Source organism: Bombina bombina, chromosome 3 (assembly GCF_027579735.1).
Source record: "Bombina bombina isolate aBomBom1 chromosome 3, aBomBom1.pri, whole genome shotgun sequence".
Classification (NCBI taxonomy): Eukaryota; Metazoa; Chordata; class Amphibia; order Anura; family Bombinatoridae; genus Bombina; species Bombina bombina.
The window spans coordinates 1,228,849,357-1,228,870,216 of record NC_069501.1 but is presented as its reverse complement, the minus strand read 5'-3'; the positions used below and the strand labels follow the sequence as shown (position 1 = coordinate 1,228,870,216).

The following is a 20,860-nucleotide window of genomic DNA, read 5'->3' as shown; positions in this document are numbered from 1 at the left end:
ATTAGATAAAGAGTACTATATGGAAGAGGCAGAAAGAATTTTGGGAGATTCTAATACATACATTATCCTAAATAAAAAATCCCAAAAAACGAATACACTACTTCACTACAAAAATTACTTATAGAAGCACAGAATCAGAACATTATAACAAAAGATGAATTTGACTTTTTGTTCAAAATAGATTCTAAAACCCCTATTTTCTACTTCTTACCAAAATTACATAAGCATGTAACAAGACCACCGGGTAGGCTCATTATTAGTGGTATTGACTATTTAACTTCAAATTTATCAACCTTCATAGACTTCTTTCCACAACCATATGAACAAAAAGCAAAATCTCATTTAAAAGACACAAAACAATTATGCAGAATGTAATATGGCAAGAAGACTTTTTATGGTCACCATGGATGTGACCTCTCTCTATTCTATAATTGATCACAAAAAAGGGAATTAAGCAGTTAGATGGAAATTATCAGAAGATCCAGACCTACAACCTAAATTATTAGATTCCATAATTAGAGCAATAGAATTTATTTTATATCATAATTTCTTTTGGTTTAATGATCGGTATTATTTGCAGATCCGTGGTACTGCCATGGGCACCAGGTTTGCACCAAGTTATGCCAATATATATATGGACTGTTTTGAAACCAATCATGTATGGCAAAGTATAGAATTTGGTGCAGACCTGGTGTCCTGGCATAGATATATAGATGATATTATCTGTATATGGAAGGAGGGAGAGATAAAACTGACCCATTTTGTAAACACTCTCAATGATAATAATCAATAAGTGAAACTAACCTCTGAATACCACAAACAAGAAATAAACTTTTTTTAGATCTTACTTTATACACTAACAAAAATATGGTACATAGCAAAACATTCTTTAAGAAGTGTGATACAAACACATACATAAAACAAGACAGTTGTCACCATCCTAACTGGTTAAAAGCAGTGCCAAATAGTAAATTTTTAAGAATCCGCAGAAACTGCAGGAAGATAGAAGATTATGACTAGTGATATGGCGAACCTAAAAATTTAGGTTCGCGAACGGCAGACTCGAACTTCCGCAAATGTTCGCAAACCGGCGAACCGCCATTGACTTCACAAGGACTCTTTCTGGCCACAATAGTGATGGAAAAGTTGTTTTAAGGGGACTAACACCTGGGCTGTGGCATGCCAGAGGGGGATCCATGGCAAAACTCCCACGGAAAATTACATAGTTGATGCAGAGTCTGGTTTTAACCCATAAAGGGACTAAATCACCTAACATTCCTAAATTGTTTGGAATAACATGCTTTAAAACATCAGGTATGATGTTGTATCGATCAGGTAGTGTAAGGGTTACGCCCGCTTCACAGTGACAGACCAAACTCCCCGTGTAACGCACCGCAAACAACCGCAAACAGTCCATTTGCACAACCACAAGATAGATAGATTTGATAGATAGATACCTTGAAGGCAACTTCAATTAGATTACACTAGCAGACTGATGTTTCACAGTCAAAAAATATTTTTTAAAAATATTTACACTACTGTTATAACAAATATGATTGGTGGCACTAGTTGACAAGTGGGCCTGGCACACACGCTGGGAGGAAGGCAACTGCAATTAGATTACACTAGATGACTGATGTTTCTCAGTCAAAAAAGTTTTTATTTTAAATATTTACAATACTGTTATAACAAATATGATTGGTGGCACTAGTTGGCAAGTGGGCCTGGCACACACGCTGGCAGGCAGGCAACTGCAATTAGATTACACTAGATGACTGATATTTCTCAGTCAAAAAACTTTTTATTTTAAATATTTACAATACTGTTATAACAAACATGATTGGTGGCACTAGTTGGCAAGTGGGCCTGGCACACACGCTGGCAGGCAGGCAGGCAACTGCAATTCAATTGCACTAGCAGACTGATGATTCACAGTCAAAAAAGTTTTTATTTAAAATATTTACACTACTGTTATAACAAATATGATTCGTGGCACTAGTTGGAAAGTGGGCCTGGCACACACGCTGGCAGACAGGCAACTGCAATTAAATAACAATAGCAGACTGATGTAAAAGTTTTTTTTTAAAAAAGTTACACTAATGTTACAACAGATAGGAGTGATGGCACTCAGGATAGAAGTAGGCATAGTATGTGCTGGCAGCCTGACACACAGGCTGGCACCAGTGGCAGGCTGGCCTGGCAACTAAAATTAAATAACACTAGAAGACTGATGTAAAAGTTTTTTTTTACAAAATTTAAACTAATGTTACACCAGATAGGAGTGGTGGACTTGCACTGAGGATGGAAGTAGGCACAGTATATGCAGGCAGCCTGACACACAGGCTGGCACTAATGGCAGCCAGGCTGGCCTGGCAACTAAAATTAAATAACACTAGAAGAGGACTGATGTAAAAAAAAATTACACTAATGTTACACCAGATATAAGTGGTGGAAAAAAGAGCTATTAATCACACTATATGATGTGGGCCTGACACACAGGCCTGATGGAAAATGAAATTAGATTACACTAGCAAAATGATTTTAATTTTTTTTTTTTAAATTTACAATAATGTTAAGCAGATATGAGTGGTGGCTGGCACAGAGCAATTAACCACAGTATATGCTGTGTGAGCCTGAGACACAGGCCTGATAGAAAATGAAATTAGATTACACTAGCAAAATGATTTAAAAGTTTTGTTGGTTAAATTTACACTAATGTTAAGCAGATATCAGTGGTGGCACTAATCACAGTATATGCTGTGAGCCTCACACACAGGCTGAAAGCCAGGCAAATGCAAATAAAATTACAAAAAAAAAAAAAAAAGACTGAAGTTATAGCCCTAAAAAGGGCTTTTTGGGGTGCTGTCCTTACAGCAGAGATTAGATGAGTCCTTCAGGACTGTAGTGGACACTAAATACACTAGCCTAGCTATCTATTTCCCTATAATGTCAGCAGCAGCAACACTAAAGCTCCTCTCACTAAGAAAGCAAGATCGTAATGAATCTAAAATGTCTGCTGCCAAGGAGGGTCTGTGAGGGAGTGTCTGCTGCTGATTGGCTCAAATGTGTCAGAAGGCTGTGAGATACAGGGTCAAAGTTTCCTCAATGATGACACATAGGGGGCGGATCGAACATCGCATATGTTCGCCCGCAGCGGCGAACGCAAACAAGGTATGTTCGCCGGGAACTGTTCTCCGGTGAACAGTTCGCGACATCACTAATTATGACCAACAATCCGAGATTCTTAAAGAAAGATTTATTCAAAAGGGATATGATAGTAAAATCTTAGAACACGAAAGAAATGAAGTTAAAAATAAAAAAGATCTGATCTACTTCTTAGAACACGAAAGAAATGAATTATCTACTTTTTAGAACACGAAAGAAATGAAGTTAAAAATAAAAAAAGATCTGATCTACTAGAGCAGTGATTTTCAACCTTTTTTTTGCCGTGGCACACTTTTTTACATTAAAAAATCCTGCGGCACACCACCATCCCAAAATTTTACAAAATAACACATTGTAGCCTAATACAGTGTATATATATATATATATATATATATATATATATATATATATATATACACAAACATACATACATACACACACACAGTACTGTGCTGTCATGCCATGCCTCCTACAAACTATAAATGACATATTGCCATTCATTCACAAACAATCATAATGATTGTCTGTGAATGAATGTAAATATGTCATGGTTGTAAATGATGCCTGATGAGCCTGTCACATACCTCCCAATATTTCAAAATTTGAAAGAGGGACACCCCCGCACTGGGTAAAGTCCCCTCCCCCCCATCAGTCATCATCTCACTCAAAATAAAATAAACAGCCCATAATAAAAAACAAGCAAAATTTAAAAGATATGTCACACTGTTGTCAGTCTGCCGTGGCACACCTGGGGATCTCTCACGGCATACTAGTGTGCCGCGGCACACTGGTTGAAAAACACTGTACTAGAGACTAATAAAAAAGGTAACACAATGAACAATAATTTCCCTAAATTTGTGACCATGTTTAATGTTGAAAAACAGAATTTATGCTTACCTGATAAATTACTTTCTCCAACGGTGTGTCCGGTCCATGGCGTCATCCTTACTTGTGGGATATTCTCTTCCCCAACAGGAAATGGCAAAGAGTCCCAGCAAAGCTGGTCACATGATCCCTCCTAGGCTCCGCCCACCCCAGTCATTCGACCGACGGACAGGAGGAAATATATATAGGAGAAACCATATGATACCGTGGTGACTGTAGTTAGAGAAAATAATTCATCAGACATGATTAAAAAAACCAGGGCGGGCCGTGGACCGGACACACCGTTGGAGAAAGTAATTTATCAGGTAAGCATAAATTCTGTTTTCTCCAACATTGGTGTGTCCGGTCCACGGCGTCATCCTTACTTGTGGGAACCAATACCAAAGCTTTAGGACACGGATGAAGGGAGGGAGCAAATCAGGTCACCTAAATGGAAGGCACCACAGCTTGCAAAACCTTTCTCCCAAAAATAGCCTCCGAAGAAGCAAAAGTATCAAATTTGTAAAATTTGGCAAAAGTGTGCAGTGAAGACCAAGTCGCTGCCTTACATATCTGGTCAACAGAAGCCTCGTTCTTAAAAGGCCCATGTGGAAGCCACAGCCCTAGTGGAGTGAGCTGTGATTCTTTCGGGAGGCTGCCGTCCGGCAGTCTCATAAGCCAATCGGATAATGCTTTTAAGCCAAAAGGAAAGAGAGGTAGAAGTCGCTTTTTGACCTCTCCTTTTACCAGAATAAACAACAAACAAGGAAGATGTTTGTCTGAAATATTTAGTAGCCTCTAAATAGAATTTTAGAGCACGGACTACGTCCAAATTGTGTAACAAACGTTCCTTCTTTGAAACTGGATTCGGACACAAAGAAGGTACAACTATCTCCTGGTTAATATTCTTGTTAGAAACAACTTTCGGAAGAAAACCAGGCTTAGTACGCAAAACCACCTTATCTGCATGGAACACTAGATAGGGCGGAGAACACTGCAGAGCAGATAACTCTGAAACTCTTCTAGCAGAAGAAATTGCAACTAAAAACAAAACTTTCCAAGATAGTAACTTAATATCTATGGAATGTAAACGTTCAAACGGAACCCCTTGAAGAATTGAAAGAACTAGATTTAGACTCCAGGGAGGAGTCAAAGGTCTGTAAACAGGCTTGATCCTAACCAGAGCCTGAACAAATGCTTGAACATCTGGCACGGCTGCCAGTCTTTTGTGTAGTAAGACAGATAAAGCAGAGATCTGTCCTTTTAGAGAACTTGCAGATAATCCTTTCTCCAAACCTTCTTGTAGAAAGGATAGAATCTTAGGAATTTTTATCTTGTTCCATGGGAATCCTTTGGATTCACACCAACAGATATATTTTTTCCATATTTTATGGTAAATTTTTCTAGTTACAGGCTTTCTAGCCTGAATCAGAGTATCTATTACAGAATCTGAAAACCCACGCTTTGATAAAATCAAGCGTTCAATCTCCAAGCCGTCAGTTGGAGGGAAATCAGATTCGGATGTTCGAATGGACCCTGAACAAGAAGGTCCTGTCTCAAAGGTAGCTTCCATGGTGGAGCCGATGACATATTCACCAGGTCTGCATACCAAGTCCTGCGTGGCCACGCAGGAGCTATCAAGATCACCGAGGCCCTCTCCTGATTGATCCTGGCTACCAGCCTGGGAATGAGAGGAAACGGTGGGAATACATAAGCTAGGTTGAAGGTCCAAGGTGCTACTAGTGCATCTACTAGAGTCGCCTTGGGATCCCTGGATCTGGACCCGTAGCAAGGAACCTTGAAGTTCTGACGAGACGCCATCAGATCCATGTCTGGAATGCCCCATAATTGAGTTATTTGGGCAAAGATTTCCGGATGGAGTTCCCACTCCCCCGGATGGAATGTCTGACGACTCAGAAAATCCGCTTCCCAATTTTCCACTCCTGGGATGTGGATCGCAGACAAGTGGCAGGAGTGATCCTCCGCCCATTGAATTATCTTGGTCACTTCTTTCATCGCCAGGGAACTCCTTGTTCCCCCCTGATGATTGATATATGCAACGGTCGTCATGTTGTCTGATTGGAACCTTATGAATTTGGCCTTTGCTAGTTGAGGCCAAGCTCTGAGAGCATTGAATATCGCTCTCAGTTCCAGAATGTTTATCGGGAGAAGAGACTCTTCCCGAGACCATAGGCCCTGAGCTTTCAGGGATTCCCAGACCGCGCCCCAGCCCACTAGACTGGCGTCGGTCATGACAATGACCCACTCTGGTCTGCGGAAGCTCATTCCCTGTGACAGATTGTCCAGGGTCAGCCACCAACGGAGTGAATCTCTGGTCTTTTGATCTACTTGAATCATCGGAGACAAGTCTGTATAATCCCCATTCCACTGTCTGAGCATGCACAGTTGTAATGGTCTTAGATGAATTCGTGCAAAAGGAACTATGTCCATTGTTGCAACCATCAATCCTATTACTTCCATGCACTGCGCTATGGAAGGACGAGGAACAGAATGAAGTACTTGACAAGAGCTTAGAAGTTTTGATTTTCTGACCTCTGTCAGAAAAATCCTCATTTCTAAGGAATCTATTATTGTTCCCAAGAAGGGAACTCTTGTTGACGGGGACAGAGAACTTTTTTCTTTGTTCACCTTCCATCCGTGAGATCTGAGAAAGGCTAGGACGATGTCCGTATGAGCCTTTGCTTTTGACAGGGACGACGCTTGAATTAGGATGTCGTCCAAGTAAGGTACTACTGCAATGCCCCTTGGTCTTAGAACCACTAGAAGGGACCCTAGTACCTTTGTGAAAATCCTTGGAGCAGTGGCTAATCCGAATGGAAGTGCCACAAACTGGTAATGCTTGTCCAGAAAAGCGAACCTTAGGAACTGATGATGTTCCTTGTGGATAGGAATATGTAGGTACGCATCCTTTAAATCCACGGTAGTCATAAATTGACTTTCCTGGATGGTGGGTAGGATCGTTCGAATAGTTTCCATTTTGAACGATGGTACCCTGAGAAATTTGTTTAGGATCTTCAGATCCAAAATTGGTCTGAATGTTCCCTCTTTTTTGGGAACTATGAACAGATTGGAATAAAATCCCATTCCCTGTTCTCTTATTGGAACTGGATGTATCACTCCCATCTTTAACAGGTCTTCTACACAATGTAAGAATGCCTGTCTCTTTATTTGGTTTGAAGATAATTGAGACCTGTGGAACCTTCCCCTTGGGGGTAGTTCCTTGAATTCCAGGAGATAACCTTGAGAAACTATTTCTAGCGCCCAAGGATCCTGAACATCTCTTGCCCAAGCCTGAGCAAAGAGAGAGAGTCTGCCCCCCACTAGATCCGGTCCCGGATCGGGGGCTATCCCTTCATGCTGTTTTGGTAGCAGTGGTAGGCTTCTTGGCCTGCTTACCCTTGTTCCAGCCTTGCATTGGTTTCCAGGCTGGTTTGGGTTGTGAAGTATTACCCTCTTGCTTAGAGGATGCAGAATTAGAGGATGGTCCGTTTCTGCGAAAGGGACGAAAATTAGGCTTATTTTTAGCCTTAAAAGACCTATCCTGTGGGAGGGCGTGGCCCTTTCCCCCAGTGATGTCTGAAATAATCTCTTTCAAATCTGGTCCAAATAATGTTTTACCTTTGAAAGGAATGTTAAGCAATTTTGTCTTGGAAGACACATCCGCTGACCAAGACTTTAGCCAAAGCGCTCTGCGCGCCACGATAGCAAACCCTGAATTTTTCGCCGCTAATCTAGCTAATTGCAAAGCGGCATCTAAAACAAAAGAGTTAGCCAATTTAAGTGCTTGAACTCTGTCCATAACCTCCTCATACGAAGATTCTTTACTGAGCGACTTTTCTAGTTCCACGAACCAGAAACACGCTGCCGTAGTGACAGGAACAATGCATGAAATTGGTTGTAGAAGGTATCCTTGCTGTACAAAAATCTTTTTAAGCAAACCCTCTAATTTTTTATCCATAGGATCTTTGAAAGCACAACTATCTTCGATAGGAATAGTAGTGCGTTTGTTTAGAGTAGAAACCGCCCCCTCGACCTTGGGGACTGTCTGCCATAAGTCCTTTCTGGGGTCGACTATAGGAAATAATTTCTTAAATATAGGGGGGGGAACAAAAGGTATGCCGGGCTTTTCCCACTCTTTATTTACTATGTCCGCCACCCGCTTGGGTATAGGAAAAGCGTCGGGGGGCACCGGAACCTCTAGGAACTTGTCCATCTTACATAATTTCTCTGGAATGACCAAATTGTCACAATCATCCAGAGTAGATAACACCTCCTTAAGCAGTGCGCGGAGTTGTTCTAATTTAAATTTAAATTTCACAACATCAGGTTCAGCTTGATGAGAAATTTTTTCTGAATCTGAAATTTCTCCATCAGACAAAACCTCCCTCATGGCCCCTTGAGATTGGTGTGAGGGTATGTCAGAACAGTTATCATCAGCGCCCTCTTGCTCTTCAGTGTTTAAAACAGAGCAATCGCGCTTTCTCTGATAAGTAGGCATTTTGGATAAAAGATTTGCTATGGAGTTATCCATTACAGACGTTAATTGTTGCATGGTAATAAGTATTGGCGCACTAGATGTACTAGGGGCCTCCAGTGTGGGCAAAACTGGTGTAGACACAGTAGGGGATGATGTAGTATCATGTTTACTCCCCTCATTTGAGGAATCATCTTGGGCAATATCATTATCTGTGGCATTACTGTCCTTACTTTGTTTGGACACTATGGCACAATTATCACATAAATTTAAATGGGAGACACGTTGGCTTTCATACATATAGAACATAGCTTATCTGATGGTACAGACATGTTAAACAGGCTTAAACTTGTCAACAAAGCACAAAAAACGTTTTAAAATAAAACCGTTACTGTCTCTTTAAATTTCAAACTGAAAACACTTTATTACTGAATATGTGAAAAAGTATGAAGGAATTGTTCAAAAATTACCAAAATTTCACCACAGTGTCTTAAAGCATTAAAAGTATTGCACACCAAATTTCAGAGCTTTAACCCTTAAAATAACGGAACCGGAGCCGTTTTTAAATTTAACCCCTATACAGTCCCAGCTATATGCTTTGCTGAGACCCAACCAAGCCCAGAGGGGAATACGATACCAAATGACGCCTTCTAGAAGCTTTTTTAGTGATTCTTAGATCCTCACACATGCATCTGCATGCCTTGCTCTCCAAAAACAACTGCTCAGTAATGGCGCGAAAATGAGGCTCAGTCTATAACTAGAAAGGCCCCCAGACTAAAAAAGGTGTCCAACACAGTGCCTGCCATTTTTTAAACGTTCCCCAAGATTATAATGCCAATTATTAGCTAGAATCTGCATAATATGCCCCAATAAAGCAATCGTTTTAGCCCATAAAAATGTCTCCCAGTTTTTAAGCCCTTTTTTAAGCCCTTTATTCTTTTATGTTTGACTAAGAAAATGGCTTACCGGTCCCCATGAGGGGAAATGACAGCCTTCCAGCATTACATGGTCTTGTTAGAAATATGGCTAGTCATACCTTAAGCAGAAAAGTCTGCTAACTGTTTCCCCCAACTGAAGTTACTTCATCTCAACAGTCCTGTGTGGAAACAGCAATCGATTTTAGTTACTGTCTGCTAAAATCATCTTCCTCTTACAAACAGAAATCTTCATCCTGTTCTGTTTCAGAGTAAATGGTACATACCAGCACTATTTTAAAATAACAAACACTTGATAGAAGAATAAAAACTACATTTAAACACCAAAAAACTCTTAACCATCTCCGTGGAGATGTTGCCTGTGCAACGGCAAAGAGAATGACTGGGGTGGGCGGAGCCTAGGAGGGATCATGTGACCAGCTTTGCTGGGACTCTTTGCCATTTCCTGTTGGGGAAGAGAATATCCCACAAGTAAGGATGACGCCGTGGACCGGACACACCAATGTTGGAGAAATAAAACAATTAAAAAGAAAAACACTGGCACATTTTGAAGGAGGATGAATATCTGGGATCATCAATTCCAACTAAACCAATAGTTATTTACAGAAAGGGACAGAATTTTAAACAGAAATTAGCCCCCTCGATGATAAAGGGTATAGCTCCCAACAAAAACACTCCAAATTAGCAATATGACCGTTTTTTTCACCTGTGGAAAATGCAAAGGCTGTAATTACACTAGAAGAACACATAAAACATTTAATTCCACACTTACAGGGATAAAATATGAAATAAAAGAATTTATTACGTGCAAGAGTAAAAATGTCATATATTTGTTGCAGTGTGGCTGCAAGTGCCAATATTTAGGACAAACGTCCAGGTTTCTAAAAACAAGAATCATGGAACACCAAAATAAAATAGAAAAAAAATCATGAAGATCATGGAGTGCTGCTGCATTGCAACAATTGCAAATTTTTTACAAAAGAATCTTTCTTATGGATAGGGATAGAAAAAGTTGAATTACACTGGAGAGGGGGAAATATGGCTAAACAGTTAGATCAAAGGGAGCTAAATGGATACATATGTTAAAAACATATGCTCACTGGGGTTTAAACAAAGATACAAAAATTGCTGCTTTTGTCTAATAATAACTATCTAAAGTAAATTAAAGATACAAGAATTGCTGCTTTTGTCTAATAATAACTATCTAAAGTGAATTAAAGATACAAGAATTGCTGCTTTTGTGTAACTATTTAAAGTGAGTAGAGACTTGTTGTAAAATAGGTCAGAACCTGATGATATTATCATCTAGCTTATAAACAATATTGTTCACATAAGAGGAATAAAACTTTTGACTCTAACCTAAATAGTTTAAAACTGAAATGGCGTAATATGTTTGTTTATGCAATACTTTTTTACTGATAGCATTAAGTCACTATACTGAATAAATCGATGTTTATAAAAACATTTTACATGGCGATATACTTTTTCTAACAATATTGTCTTTTTTTTTTCTAACACTATTGTCTTATCTTAGTCTATAAATGTCATTTGAAGCCGAGAATAGTAAAAATGAGTCTATTGGACAATCCACATCATGTGACTTCTATTATACTGGAGCGGACCTGATAGAAGCGGACCTGATAGGAAACTATCAACAAAAAACGTCTCAAAAGGGAACTGCAACTGGTTAAAACAATGATTTTTAAAGTAATTATTGTGGATTAATGCTCTATAAGCTAATATATTGTGTAAATTAGGTTTCTGGATAAATATTCAAATTTATTTTAGAATGTATGTTAACTTTTTCAAGCGTGTGTAAACCTGTGTTCCTCCAATGGGGGAACAGGTAGAGTCACTAATCAAGTATTTAAAGACCGTCTGTGTAGCGGAACGGTATGCTTGGTTTGTAAAGCACTTTTTAAAAGCTCTTGATAAAGACGGCTGGGTCCGTTGAAACGTGTTGGGAAAAATAAATATACTATTTTTAAATCTGAAAATTTGTGAAATCCTTTTTTACACAAAGAAAGAGCCGGATATTGAAAATATATGCTGTGAGTATATACAAGCCTTATACGGTGTCTTAATTTGTTATCATAGCACAATCCTTCTACTCTGAAATAGGAATACATGTCTACAGATGAAAACTGAGGAAGATTAATATACAGTGATTAAATCGATTGACAGAGTGAACCTGCGCCTCCACCTGGCACACCCCACCATATATAGGAATATCTATTTTAAAATACATAGAGCATATTCTGCTATGTGCAGAACATAGGGAATATTTACAGTAAATACATAGTTAAAACCTTTATTATATATGAATATTGCATAAATATTATTTCTTTCCAATGGCATGGAGAGTCCATGAATCCATTCAATTACTAATGGGAATTCAACTCCTGGCCTCCAGGTGGAGGCAAAGAACACCCCAGCAAAGCTTCAAGTATCCTTCCACTACCCACAATTCCCAGTCATTTTGCCGAGGAATTATGGAAAGAGAAGAAGACACAAAGGGTATAGAGGTGCCTGAGGTTTATAAAAATGTAAAAAAGCCATCTTAAAAATAAGGGTGGGTCGTGGACTCTCCATGCCAGGAAAGAATTTTTTTTTTATCAGGTAAGTATAAATTATGTTTTCTTTCCAATGGCATGGAGAGTCTATGAATCCATTCAATTACTAGTGGGAAGCAATACCAAAGCTATAGTCCACAGAATGGAAGGGAGGGATACACAAGACAGGCAAACCTAAACAGAAGGCTCCACCGCTTGAAGAACTTTCCTCCCAAAAGAAGCCTCAGCTGAGGCAAAAACTTCAAATTTGGAAAAAGTATGCAAGGAAGACCAAGTGGCCGCCTTGCAATTCTGTTCCATAGAAGCATCATTTTTAAAGGCCCAAGAGGAAGCGACAGCCCTAGTGGAGTGAGCCATAATTTTCTATGGAGGCTGCTGTCCAGCTGTCTCATAAGCCAATCGAATACCACTTCTAAACCAGAAGGAGAGAGTAGACAAAGTGGCCTTCTGACCCCTCCGTTTACCTGAAAAGACAACAAAAAGAGCAGAAGATTGATGAAGATCTTTCGTAGCCTGTAAATAGAACCTTAAAGCATGCACAACATCCAGATTGTGCAATAACCGCTCCTTCCTAGAGGAAAAATTAGGACAAAATAAAGGGACAACAATTTCTTGGTTAATATTGCGTTCTGAAACCACCTTAGGTAGAAATCCTAATTTAGTACGGAGAACCACCTTATCCGCATAAAGAATAAGATAAGGAGAATCACACTGTAGAGCCGAAAGCTCTGAAACTCTATGGGCAGAGGAAATTACCAGCAGAAACCAAACCTTCCAGGACTATAACTTGATATCAACAGAATGCATAGTCTCAAATGAAGCCTCCTGCAGAACTTTAAGAACCAGATTAAGACTCCAAGGAGGAGCAATTGACCTAAACACAGGCCTGATTCTAACCAAAGCCTGGACAAAAGATTGAACATCTAGCAATATTGCCAGACACTTCTGCAGAAGAATCGACAGAGCCGAAATCTGATCCTTTAGGGTACTGACTGATAAACCCTTCTCCAGGCCCTCCTGAAGAAAAGACAGAATACGTGGTATTCTCAACTGACTCCAAGAAAAACCCCTAGATCCTCACCAATGAAGGTATTTACGCTATACCTTTATAATAAATCTTGCAAGCCTATGAGCCTAAATCAAAGTCTCAATAACAATAACCTTTACTGAAAAATCTTGTCTGGACAAGACGTAGAGGCCTATTTATCAAACCGTCAACCGCAAATACGCTGGAATTCCACAGCATAATTGTGGTGAGCCTGATTCTCCCTAGTTATCAAAGCCTACAGACCGGCAAAAGTTGAAATCTATGATGTAACATACGATCCGCTGGTCTCAATCCGACACAGATAGATGCTTACGTCAGATGTTCCGAATACAAATTACTATTCCAGTCCAGCATACCTGGCTTTCAATCCGCAACCCTGGAGGCCGCGGATGCCATAGGAATCAATGGGACTCTGAAAGCAGCGAAAGCTCATGTTCGATGCTGCCAGATATCCCATTGATTTCTATGGTAGAAAACATGTAACCTTTACACCTAACACCCTCATAAGCCCCGAGTCTAAACACCCCTAATCTGCCACCCCCGACACTGCTGCAAACTACATAATGTTATTAACCCCTATCCCGCCACTCGCGGACCCCACCGCAACTAAATAAATGTATTAACCCCTATCCCGCCTCTCCCGGACCCCGCCGCAACTAAATAAAGTTATTAACCACTATTCCGCCACTCCCTGACCCCCACCGCAACTAAATAAATGTATTAAACCCTATTACCCCGCTCCCAGACCCCTCCGCAAATAACTAAATGTATTAACCCCTAAACCCCTGGCCTCCCACTATAACTTGATATCAACAGAATGCATAGTCTCAAATGGAGCCTCCTGCAGAACTTTAAGAACCAGATTAAGACTCCAAGGAGGAGCAATTGACCTAAACACAGGCCTGATTCTAACCAAAGCCTGGACAAAAGATTGAACATCTAGCAATATTGCCAGACACTTCTGCAGAAGAATCGACAGAGCCGAAATCTGATCCTTTAGGGTACTGACTGATAAACCCTTCTCCAGGCCCTCCTGAAGAAAAGACAGAATACGGGGTATTCTCAACTGACTCCAAGAAAAACCCCTAGATCCTCACCAATGAAGGTATTTACGCTATACCTTTAGAATAAATCTTGCAAGCCTATGAGCCTAAATCAAAGTCTCAATAACAATAACCTTTACTGAAAAATCTTGTCTGGACAAGACGTAGAGGCCTATTTATCAAACCGTCAACCGCAAATACGCTGGAATTCCACAGCATAATTGTGGTGAGCCTGATTCTCCCTAGTTATCAAAGCCTACAGACCGGCAAAAGTTGAAATCTATGATGTAACATACGATCCGCTGGTCTCAATCCGACACAGATCGATGCTTACGTCAGATATTCCGAATACAAATTACTATTCCAGCCCAGCATACCTGGCTTTCAATCCGCAACCCTGGAGGCCGCGGATGCCATAGGAATCAATGGGACTCTGAAAGCAGCGAAAGCTCATGTTCGATGCTGCCAGATATCCCATTGATTTCTATGGTAGAAAACATGTAACCTTTACACCTAACACCCTCATAAGCCCCGAGTCTAAACACCCCTAATCTGCCACCCCCGACACTGCTGCAAACTACATAATGTTATTAACCCCTATCCCGCCATTCCCGGACCCCACCGCAACTAAATAAATGTATTAACCCCTATCCCACCTCTCCCGGACCCCGCCGCAACTAAATAAAGTTATTAACCCCTATTCCGCCACTCCCTGACCCCCACCGCAACTAAATAAATGTATTAACCCCTATTACCCCACTCCCAGACCCCTCCGCAAATAACTAAATGTATTAACCCCTAAACCCCTGGCCTCCCACATCACTACCACTTACTAAACCTATTAACCCCTAAACCGTCAACCCCCCACATCGCCATAAACTAAATTCAGCTATTAACCCCTAAACCTAACAACCCGCTAACTTTACATTAAATATTAACTCATCCCTATCTTATAATAAATTTAAACTTATCTTTAGAATTAAAATAAACTATATTAAACTACTAATTAACCTACCCTAATACTAAAATTACATTAAGCTACATTAAACTATTAATTAACCTATCCTAACTATTATACTAAAATTATACTAAAGTTACATTTAACTACAAATTAAATTAACTATATTATATATTTAAAAACCTAACCCTACTCAAGTTAAGTAAAGAATTTCTAAGTTACAAAAAAAAACTACTAAGTTACAAAAAATAAAAAACACTAAGTTACAAAAATAATAAACACTAAGTTACACAAAATAAAAAAGAAATGATCAAATATTTAAACTAATTACACCTAATCTAATAGCCTTATCAAAATAAAAAAGCCCCCCCAAAATAAAAAAAACCCTAACCTACAATAAACTACCAATGGTCCTTTTGCGGTGCATTGCCCCAAAGAAATCAGCTCTTTTACCTGTAAAAAAAATTACAAACAACCCCCCAACAGTAAAACCCACCACCCACACAACCAAACCCCCCAAATAAAATCCTATCTAAAAAACCTAAGCTCCCAATTGCCCTGAAAAGGGCATTTAGCTTTTTTTCCACCCAAAGTCCCTAACCTAATATTAAAACCCAGGGTTAAACATTTTAGTATTAGCTGCGGTGTTTAGTGACAGGGTATAAATAAAGTTGTGAAAAAGCTGAATAGCTGCAAGATCGATGACTGCTAGTTAACAACAGTCCGCTACTCATCGCCCCATACTTGGTACGCGACTATTTGACAGATTTTTTGATAAATAAGGAGAGCGTATTCATGTCCGCGGCCGCGATGTTAGGCAATGTTAGGGGAGCGTATTGGTGCCGTCGAATGCAGCATAGTTGACAGATTGATAAGTAGGCCTCTAAGCGCTTAATATCCAAGCAGTCAGCTTCAGAGAGACTACGTTTGGATGGAGGAAGGGACCCTGAAATAGAAGATCCTTTCTCAGAGGCAATTTAGACGAGGGAAATGACGACATCCTCACTAGTTCCGCAAACCAAGTTCTGCGAGGCCACGCTGGAGCTATTAGAATCACCAAGCCTGCTCCTGTTTGATACAAGCTATCACCCGAGGAAGGAGGGCAACCAGAGGAAACAGATAAATTAGACCGAAATCCCATGGCACTGCCAGGGTGTCTACCAGAGCTGCTTGAAGATCTCTGGGCAAAGGGCTGCTGGAGCGACCAGGGGTAAAGTTAGCGGGTGTCCTGCTGTCCTGTGACCGACCGGGAGTTCCAGGAGCCCGGCCAGCCTGAGAGGAGTTAGGCGGGTGTCCGTTGTGAGGCGGCCGCCCGGGAGTTCCAGGAGCCTGGCCAGCCTAGGAGGGTTTTCCTGGTCATACACCAGCTCTTCACAAAACAAGCAAACAAAAGCTTCCACAGATTGTGGTTGCTCTGAGGAGCCCAAAACCACTGAGAAACAACAGGGGTGAGGTTGTAGGGGGGGTTGGGGGTAGCCTTAGCTGTCTGGTATCCATGATAACTTCCCTTATACTCTAATTTCAATATAAAAAAAATTTGAATAAAATTCTAAGCATAGATAAATAATTATTAAAACTGGCACCTCTATAACCCAGCCACGCTGGAGAGACTCACCAAACCGGTAACCAGGAATCCAATCCACACCAACAGATAAATCTTGTTTAAACTGCAGATCCTAGAAAGCTGCAAACATCAGAGAGAAGCGGCAGGCAGGAAAAACGATCTTTATGCCAGAAAATCCGGTCTGTCTCCTTGAAAAGCCAGCTTCCAATCAGCCAGCTAGAAACAAACTAACCAGCACTCAGGAAGTAACTGAATGGTCACACGATCGTAAATTCAAAAGTAAGGTGCGTCCCAACAACTTTCTTAAAGAGATATTACCCAAACTAAATAAAAGGTAAACAAATCCCCATAGCCAAAATAAAAAAAAACCTTCACCAGAACAGTGCCCTGAACTGCTGCCCAATAAATCCCCAACCTTTAAAAGGGATATTCAGTCCCATAAGGATCCACTTTGTTTCTTAAGTATTCTACATAGACCTATAGATAACCAACCCTGCTTTTCTATATAGGGGTAGCAAAAATGTTGGAAGGTAAGCAAAGACCACCTCGCCCTCTTCCAACTGCTAAAAGCCACCATTACTCTTACTAAAGAGAATTACATGGACACAGCATAACCCCAATCCTTGCTTGCAGGAAAAAGTACCCATTAAAGGATTAACAACTTGATTTCTTCAGACACCTTCTTCAAACACCTTCTTCGCACATCACCTACAATGTTACAAAGGCAAATAACGACTGGGGATTGTGGGTAGTGGGAGGATACTTGAAGCTTTGCTCGGGTGTTCTTTGCCTCCACCTGGTGGCCAGGATTTGAATTCCCACTAGTAATTGAATAGAATCGTGGACTCTCCATGCCATTGGAAAGAAATAATATGTATGCAATATTCATATTTAATAAAGGTTTTAACTATGTATTTACTGTAAATATTTCCTATGTTCTGCACATGGCAGAATATTTTCTATGTATTTTAAAATAGATATTCCTATATATATATATATATATATATATATATATATATATATATATATATATATATCTGTATATATCTAAATCTATATATAATCATCTATATATAGAGGTATGAATTTATATTTGTTTAAAAAAGCATCAGATATATGTAGAAATATTTATTTATGAGTAAATAGAACATATTCCGATACGTAAAGAACATTGGAATATAAAATATTCATATTTTCATGTCAGGTTGCACTAATAAACATGTCATGGTGTTTGTGCGAGAGAGTGGGTGATTTGGGTTACCGCTGGAGAAAAAACAGTTTACTTTCAACTTGTAATATGAGTGCAACCCGACTAGTGCAGTTTTCAAAATAAATACCGCTCCACTTGAATCTAGCCCTAAAACTTTACACTTGTTTTGTCAATATTTAAACAGCTAATTAAACTTTAAAAAATACATCTACAAGTTATTCTCAGACTAATCTTTTCTTTGAATGCATCATTCTATCTAGCATTTATTTAGTGTTTAGTGTCCCTTTAAGCATTTTTTGATAGTAAAGTTTGCAGGGTTTTACAATTCCAGAGTAATCTAGGGATACATCTCTGGAATATACAATATATATCACTAATCAGAAGACAGAATTAAATGCCCTGCAAACAATCACTGTGTAGAATGTAGCAGGGATAGTTAAACTGTAGTGTACTAAAGTATGTAGGTTTAATTCCAGATATTTGCAAATGTTCACTACAATAATATCAATTAAGCTTTTTATGGGCAGTTGTGTAATTTCTAACATTGAAAACGGCCAGCATATAGGCCAAAACGTGTTTGTGTTAATTTTGAGCTATGTTCATGTTTTTCACCCATGGCATCTGAAGCATGAAGTTATCGGCCAGGAAACAGGGGTTTACACAGTTTAGCTATCTACGGTTGGTGGGTTGTGTATAGAGGATTTGTCCTTATTTTTAACGCATATCATTAAAGTTATATCATTTTAACTTAAACATTCACCATTATCTTATTAGGAAAGAGTGCTAGTCAAGTCCCTTAATCTTTCTTCTCACAATGTTTGCAGCAATTGGAATTTTTGCAACTTTAAGACTCACAGAGCATGAATTTATATGAATAAAATGTATATAATCAATGTGCTTACTCTTACTGTTGTTTTCTTTTAATGTCCACAGGGCCTCATTAGTTCCTTGTTTTTCATTTGGGGAAAATGAGCTTTTTGACCAGGTTGAAAATCCAAAGGGCACATGGTTAAGGGCTATTCAGGAGCGGCTGCAGAAGATCATGGGCGTTGCCCTTCCTCTGTTTCACGCACGTGGTGTTTTTCAGTACAGCTTTGGTCTGTTACCCTACAGGAAGCCCATCAATACTATAGGTAAGCTTGTGGGGTAGTTAAGTGGAACGATATGTTGAGTAACAACATGCAAGCCCTCTCCCTGCAATAAACACCATGTCTCACCCTGCACCACTGAACCTTAACCTTAACCTTATGTGATTTACTGTATCTAACCTGTCTTCCTCTGCCATTAACCCAATATGCAACCCAATGCCCTCCTATAATAACCCTGTGAGTGACCCTTTTCCTCCTCAATTAGCCTTATACACAAACTGGTACCCTTCCACAATTACCCTATAGTCACTTTTCTTCCACAACAATAGCCCCCACATTACCCTACAGCACAATCATCTTTTATTAACTGTAATAAAACTCCTTTACAGATCCATACATTGGTCACCCCCTGCTACACTAAACTCCCAACATCACATATTCCACTTAAGACTCCTATCAGTTACCCTCCCACTACAATCCAACTCCTCTATCATAAAGACCCAACACCGAAACCATTAGGTAACCCTCCCACTACAATCCGACTCCTCTATCATAAAGACCCAACACTGAAACCATTAGGTAACCCTCCCACTACAATCCGACTCCTCTATCATAAAGACCCAACACTGAGATAAACAGCCCTTAGTTAAAAAGTCTGTAAAATATATTTTAACTGAAGGCTGAATATTTTTCTTTCTTCACCTCTTTATGTCCATCAGCAACAGATCCTGCTACTTCATTTGTTCACTATTAATCATTTTCAGTTTAAGCCTGCCCAATTTTCACATTTGGGGTGGGATTTGACTATTTTTGGATGTACAGTGAACATATTGGGTGGGATTTATACATTTTTAGGTCTTTATTTATGTTGCTTAAATTGCTATTAAAGCTTAATATTTTGTTCATTTTAAATAGCATCTGTTCCCTTTTTTGGTACTTTAATATTGTTTTATGATATCTTTTTTTTCTATCAGATAATTCTCCTGTGTGTGTTTTTCTTATTTTGGGCTACCAGTGAAGTGCAATATTGAGCTTATGCGGGTGCGACATTTGCCCTCCTCTTAGTAATTCCTGCGTGCTTCCATAGGCTTCAATGGGAGCCTCGTTTTCATGCCAACAGACATGGCAAACCACCTAGCGGAGCTCAGGGGGCAAATCGCGCAGTGTTGGGCAGAAATAAATCTATATATATGTATACGCTTATATACATATGTATTTATGTGTTTATATGTGTATATACACATATAAACACATACATATATATGTATATAAGCATATACATATATATATATACAGAAAACACAGTCCCCCATTGACATTTTTTCTAACACGCCACATCCCCTCACTTTAACCCCTTATAAATTACAAGAACCAGTAGCCACATTATCAGCTCCTAAAATATCACCAATAGTTTAACCTAGAATGCATCACTCAATCACATCACTACAATTCATTATTACAACATATTTTTTTCTCCCCAGTTGATCTCTATTGGTTCAACACACAAAATAAAGTGCAGTGCATTTTTAAAAAAAAAAAAAAATATTCTCATATTTTAATTTTATGTTACTATACAGACTTCATTTTGGCGGCAATTTTGGGCGACTTTTTTCATTAACCAGAGATCTGGCCTCTGGTTAATGATTTCTAACGCAAAGTGTAAAACTGAGTTTGTGGTAGCATTAACCAGCTACTTGTAATGGCTGGTTATTTAACATTCGCTGGTAAAGGGACAAATTTACCAGCGAATGTTAAGATAGCGCCTCACGTGTAGTCTAGCCCTTTGTTGGGTAATCTGACTTTTGTATTTTTATTTTGTGTGTTGAACCAATAGAGATCAACTGGGGAGAAAAAAATATGTTGCACTAATGAATTGTAGTGATGTGATTGGGTGATGCATTCTAGGTTAAGCTATTG

At 39.4% G+C, this 20,860-nt stretch overlaps 1 protein-coding gene across 1 annotated transcript in view; it reads left to right on the top strand.

The window, feature by feature from the left end:
- Positions 1-20,860, top strand: part of MOGAT2 (monoacylglycerol O-acyltransferase 2) — a 233,226-nt gene that overhangs the window by 196,896 nt on the left and 15,470 nt on the right. Inside the window, exon 5 of the mRNA XM_053705083.1 lies at positions 18,789-18,988. Coding sequence (XP_053561058.1) covers positions 18,789-18,988 — 200 coding nt within the window. The remainder of the gene's footprint in view (positions 1-18,788; positions 18,989-20,860) is intronic.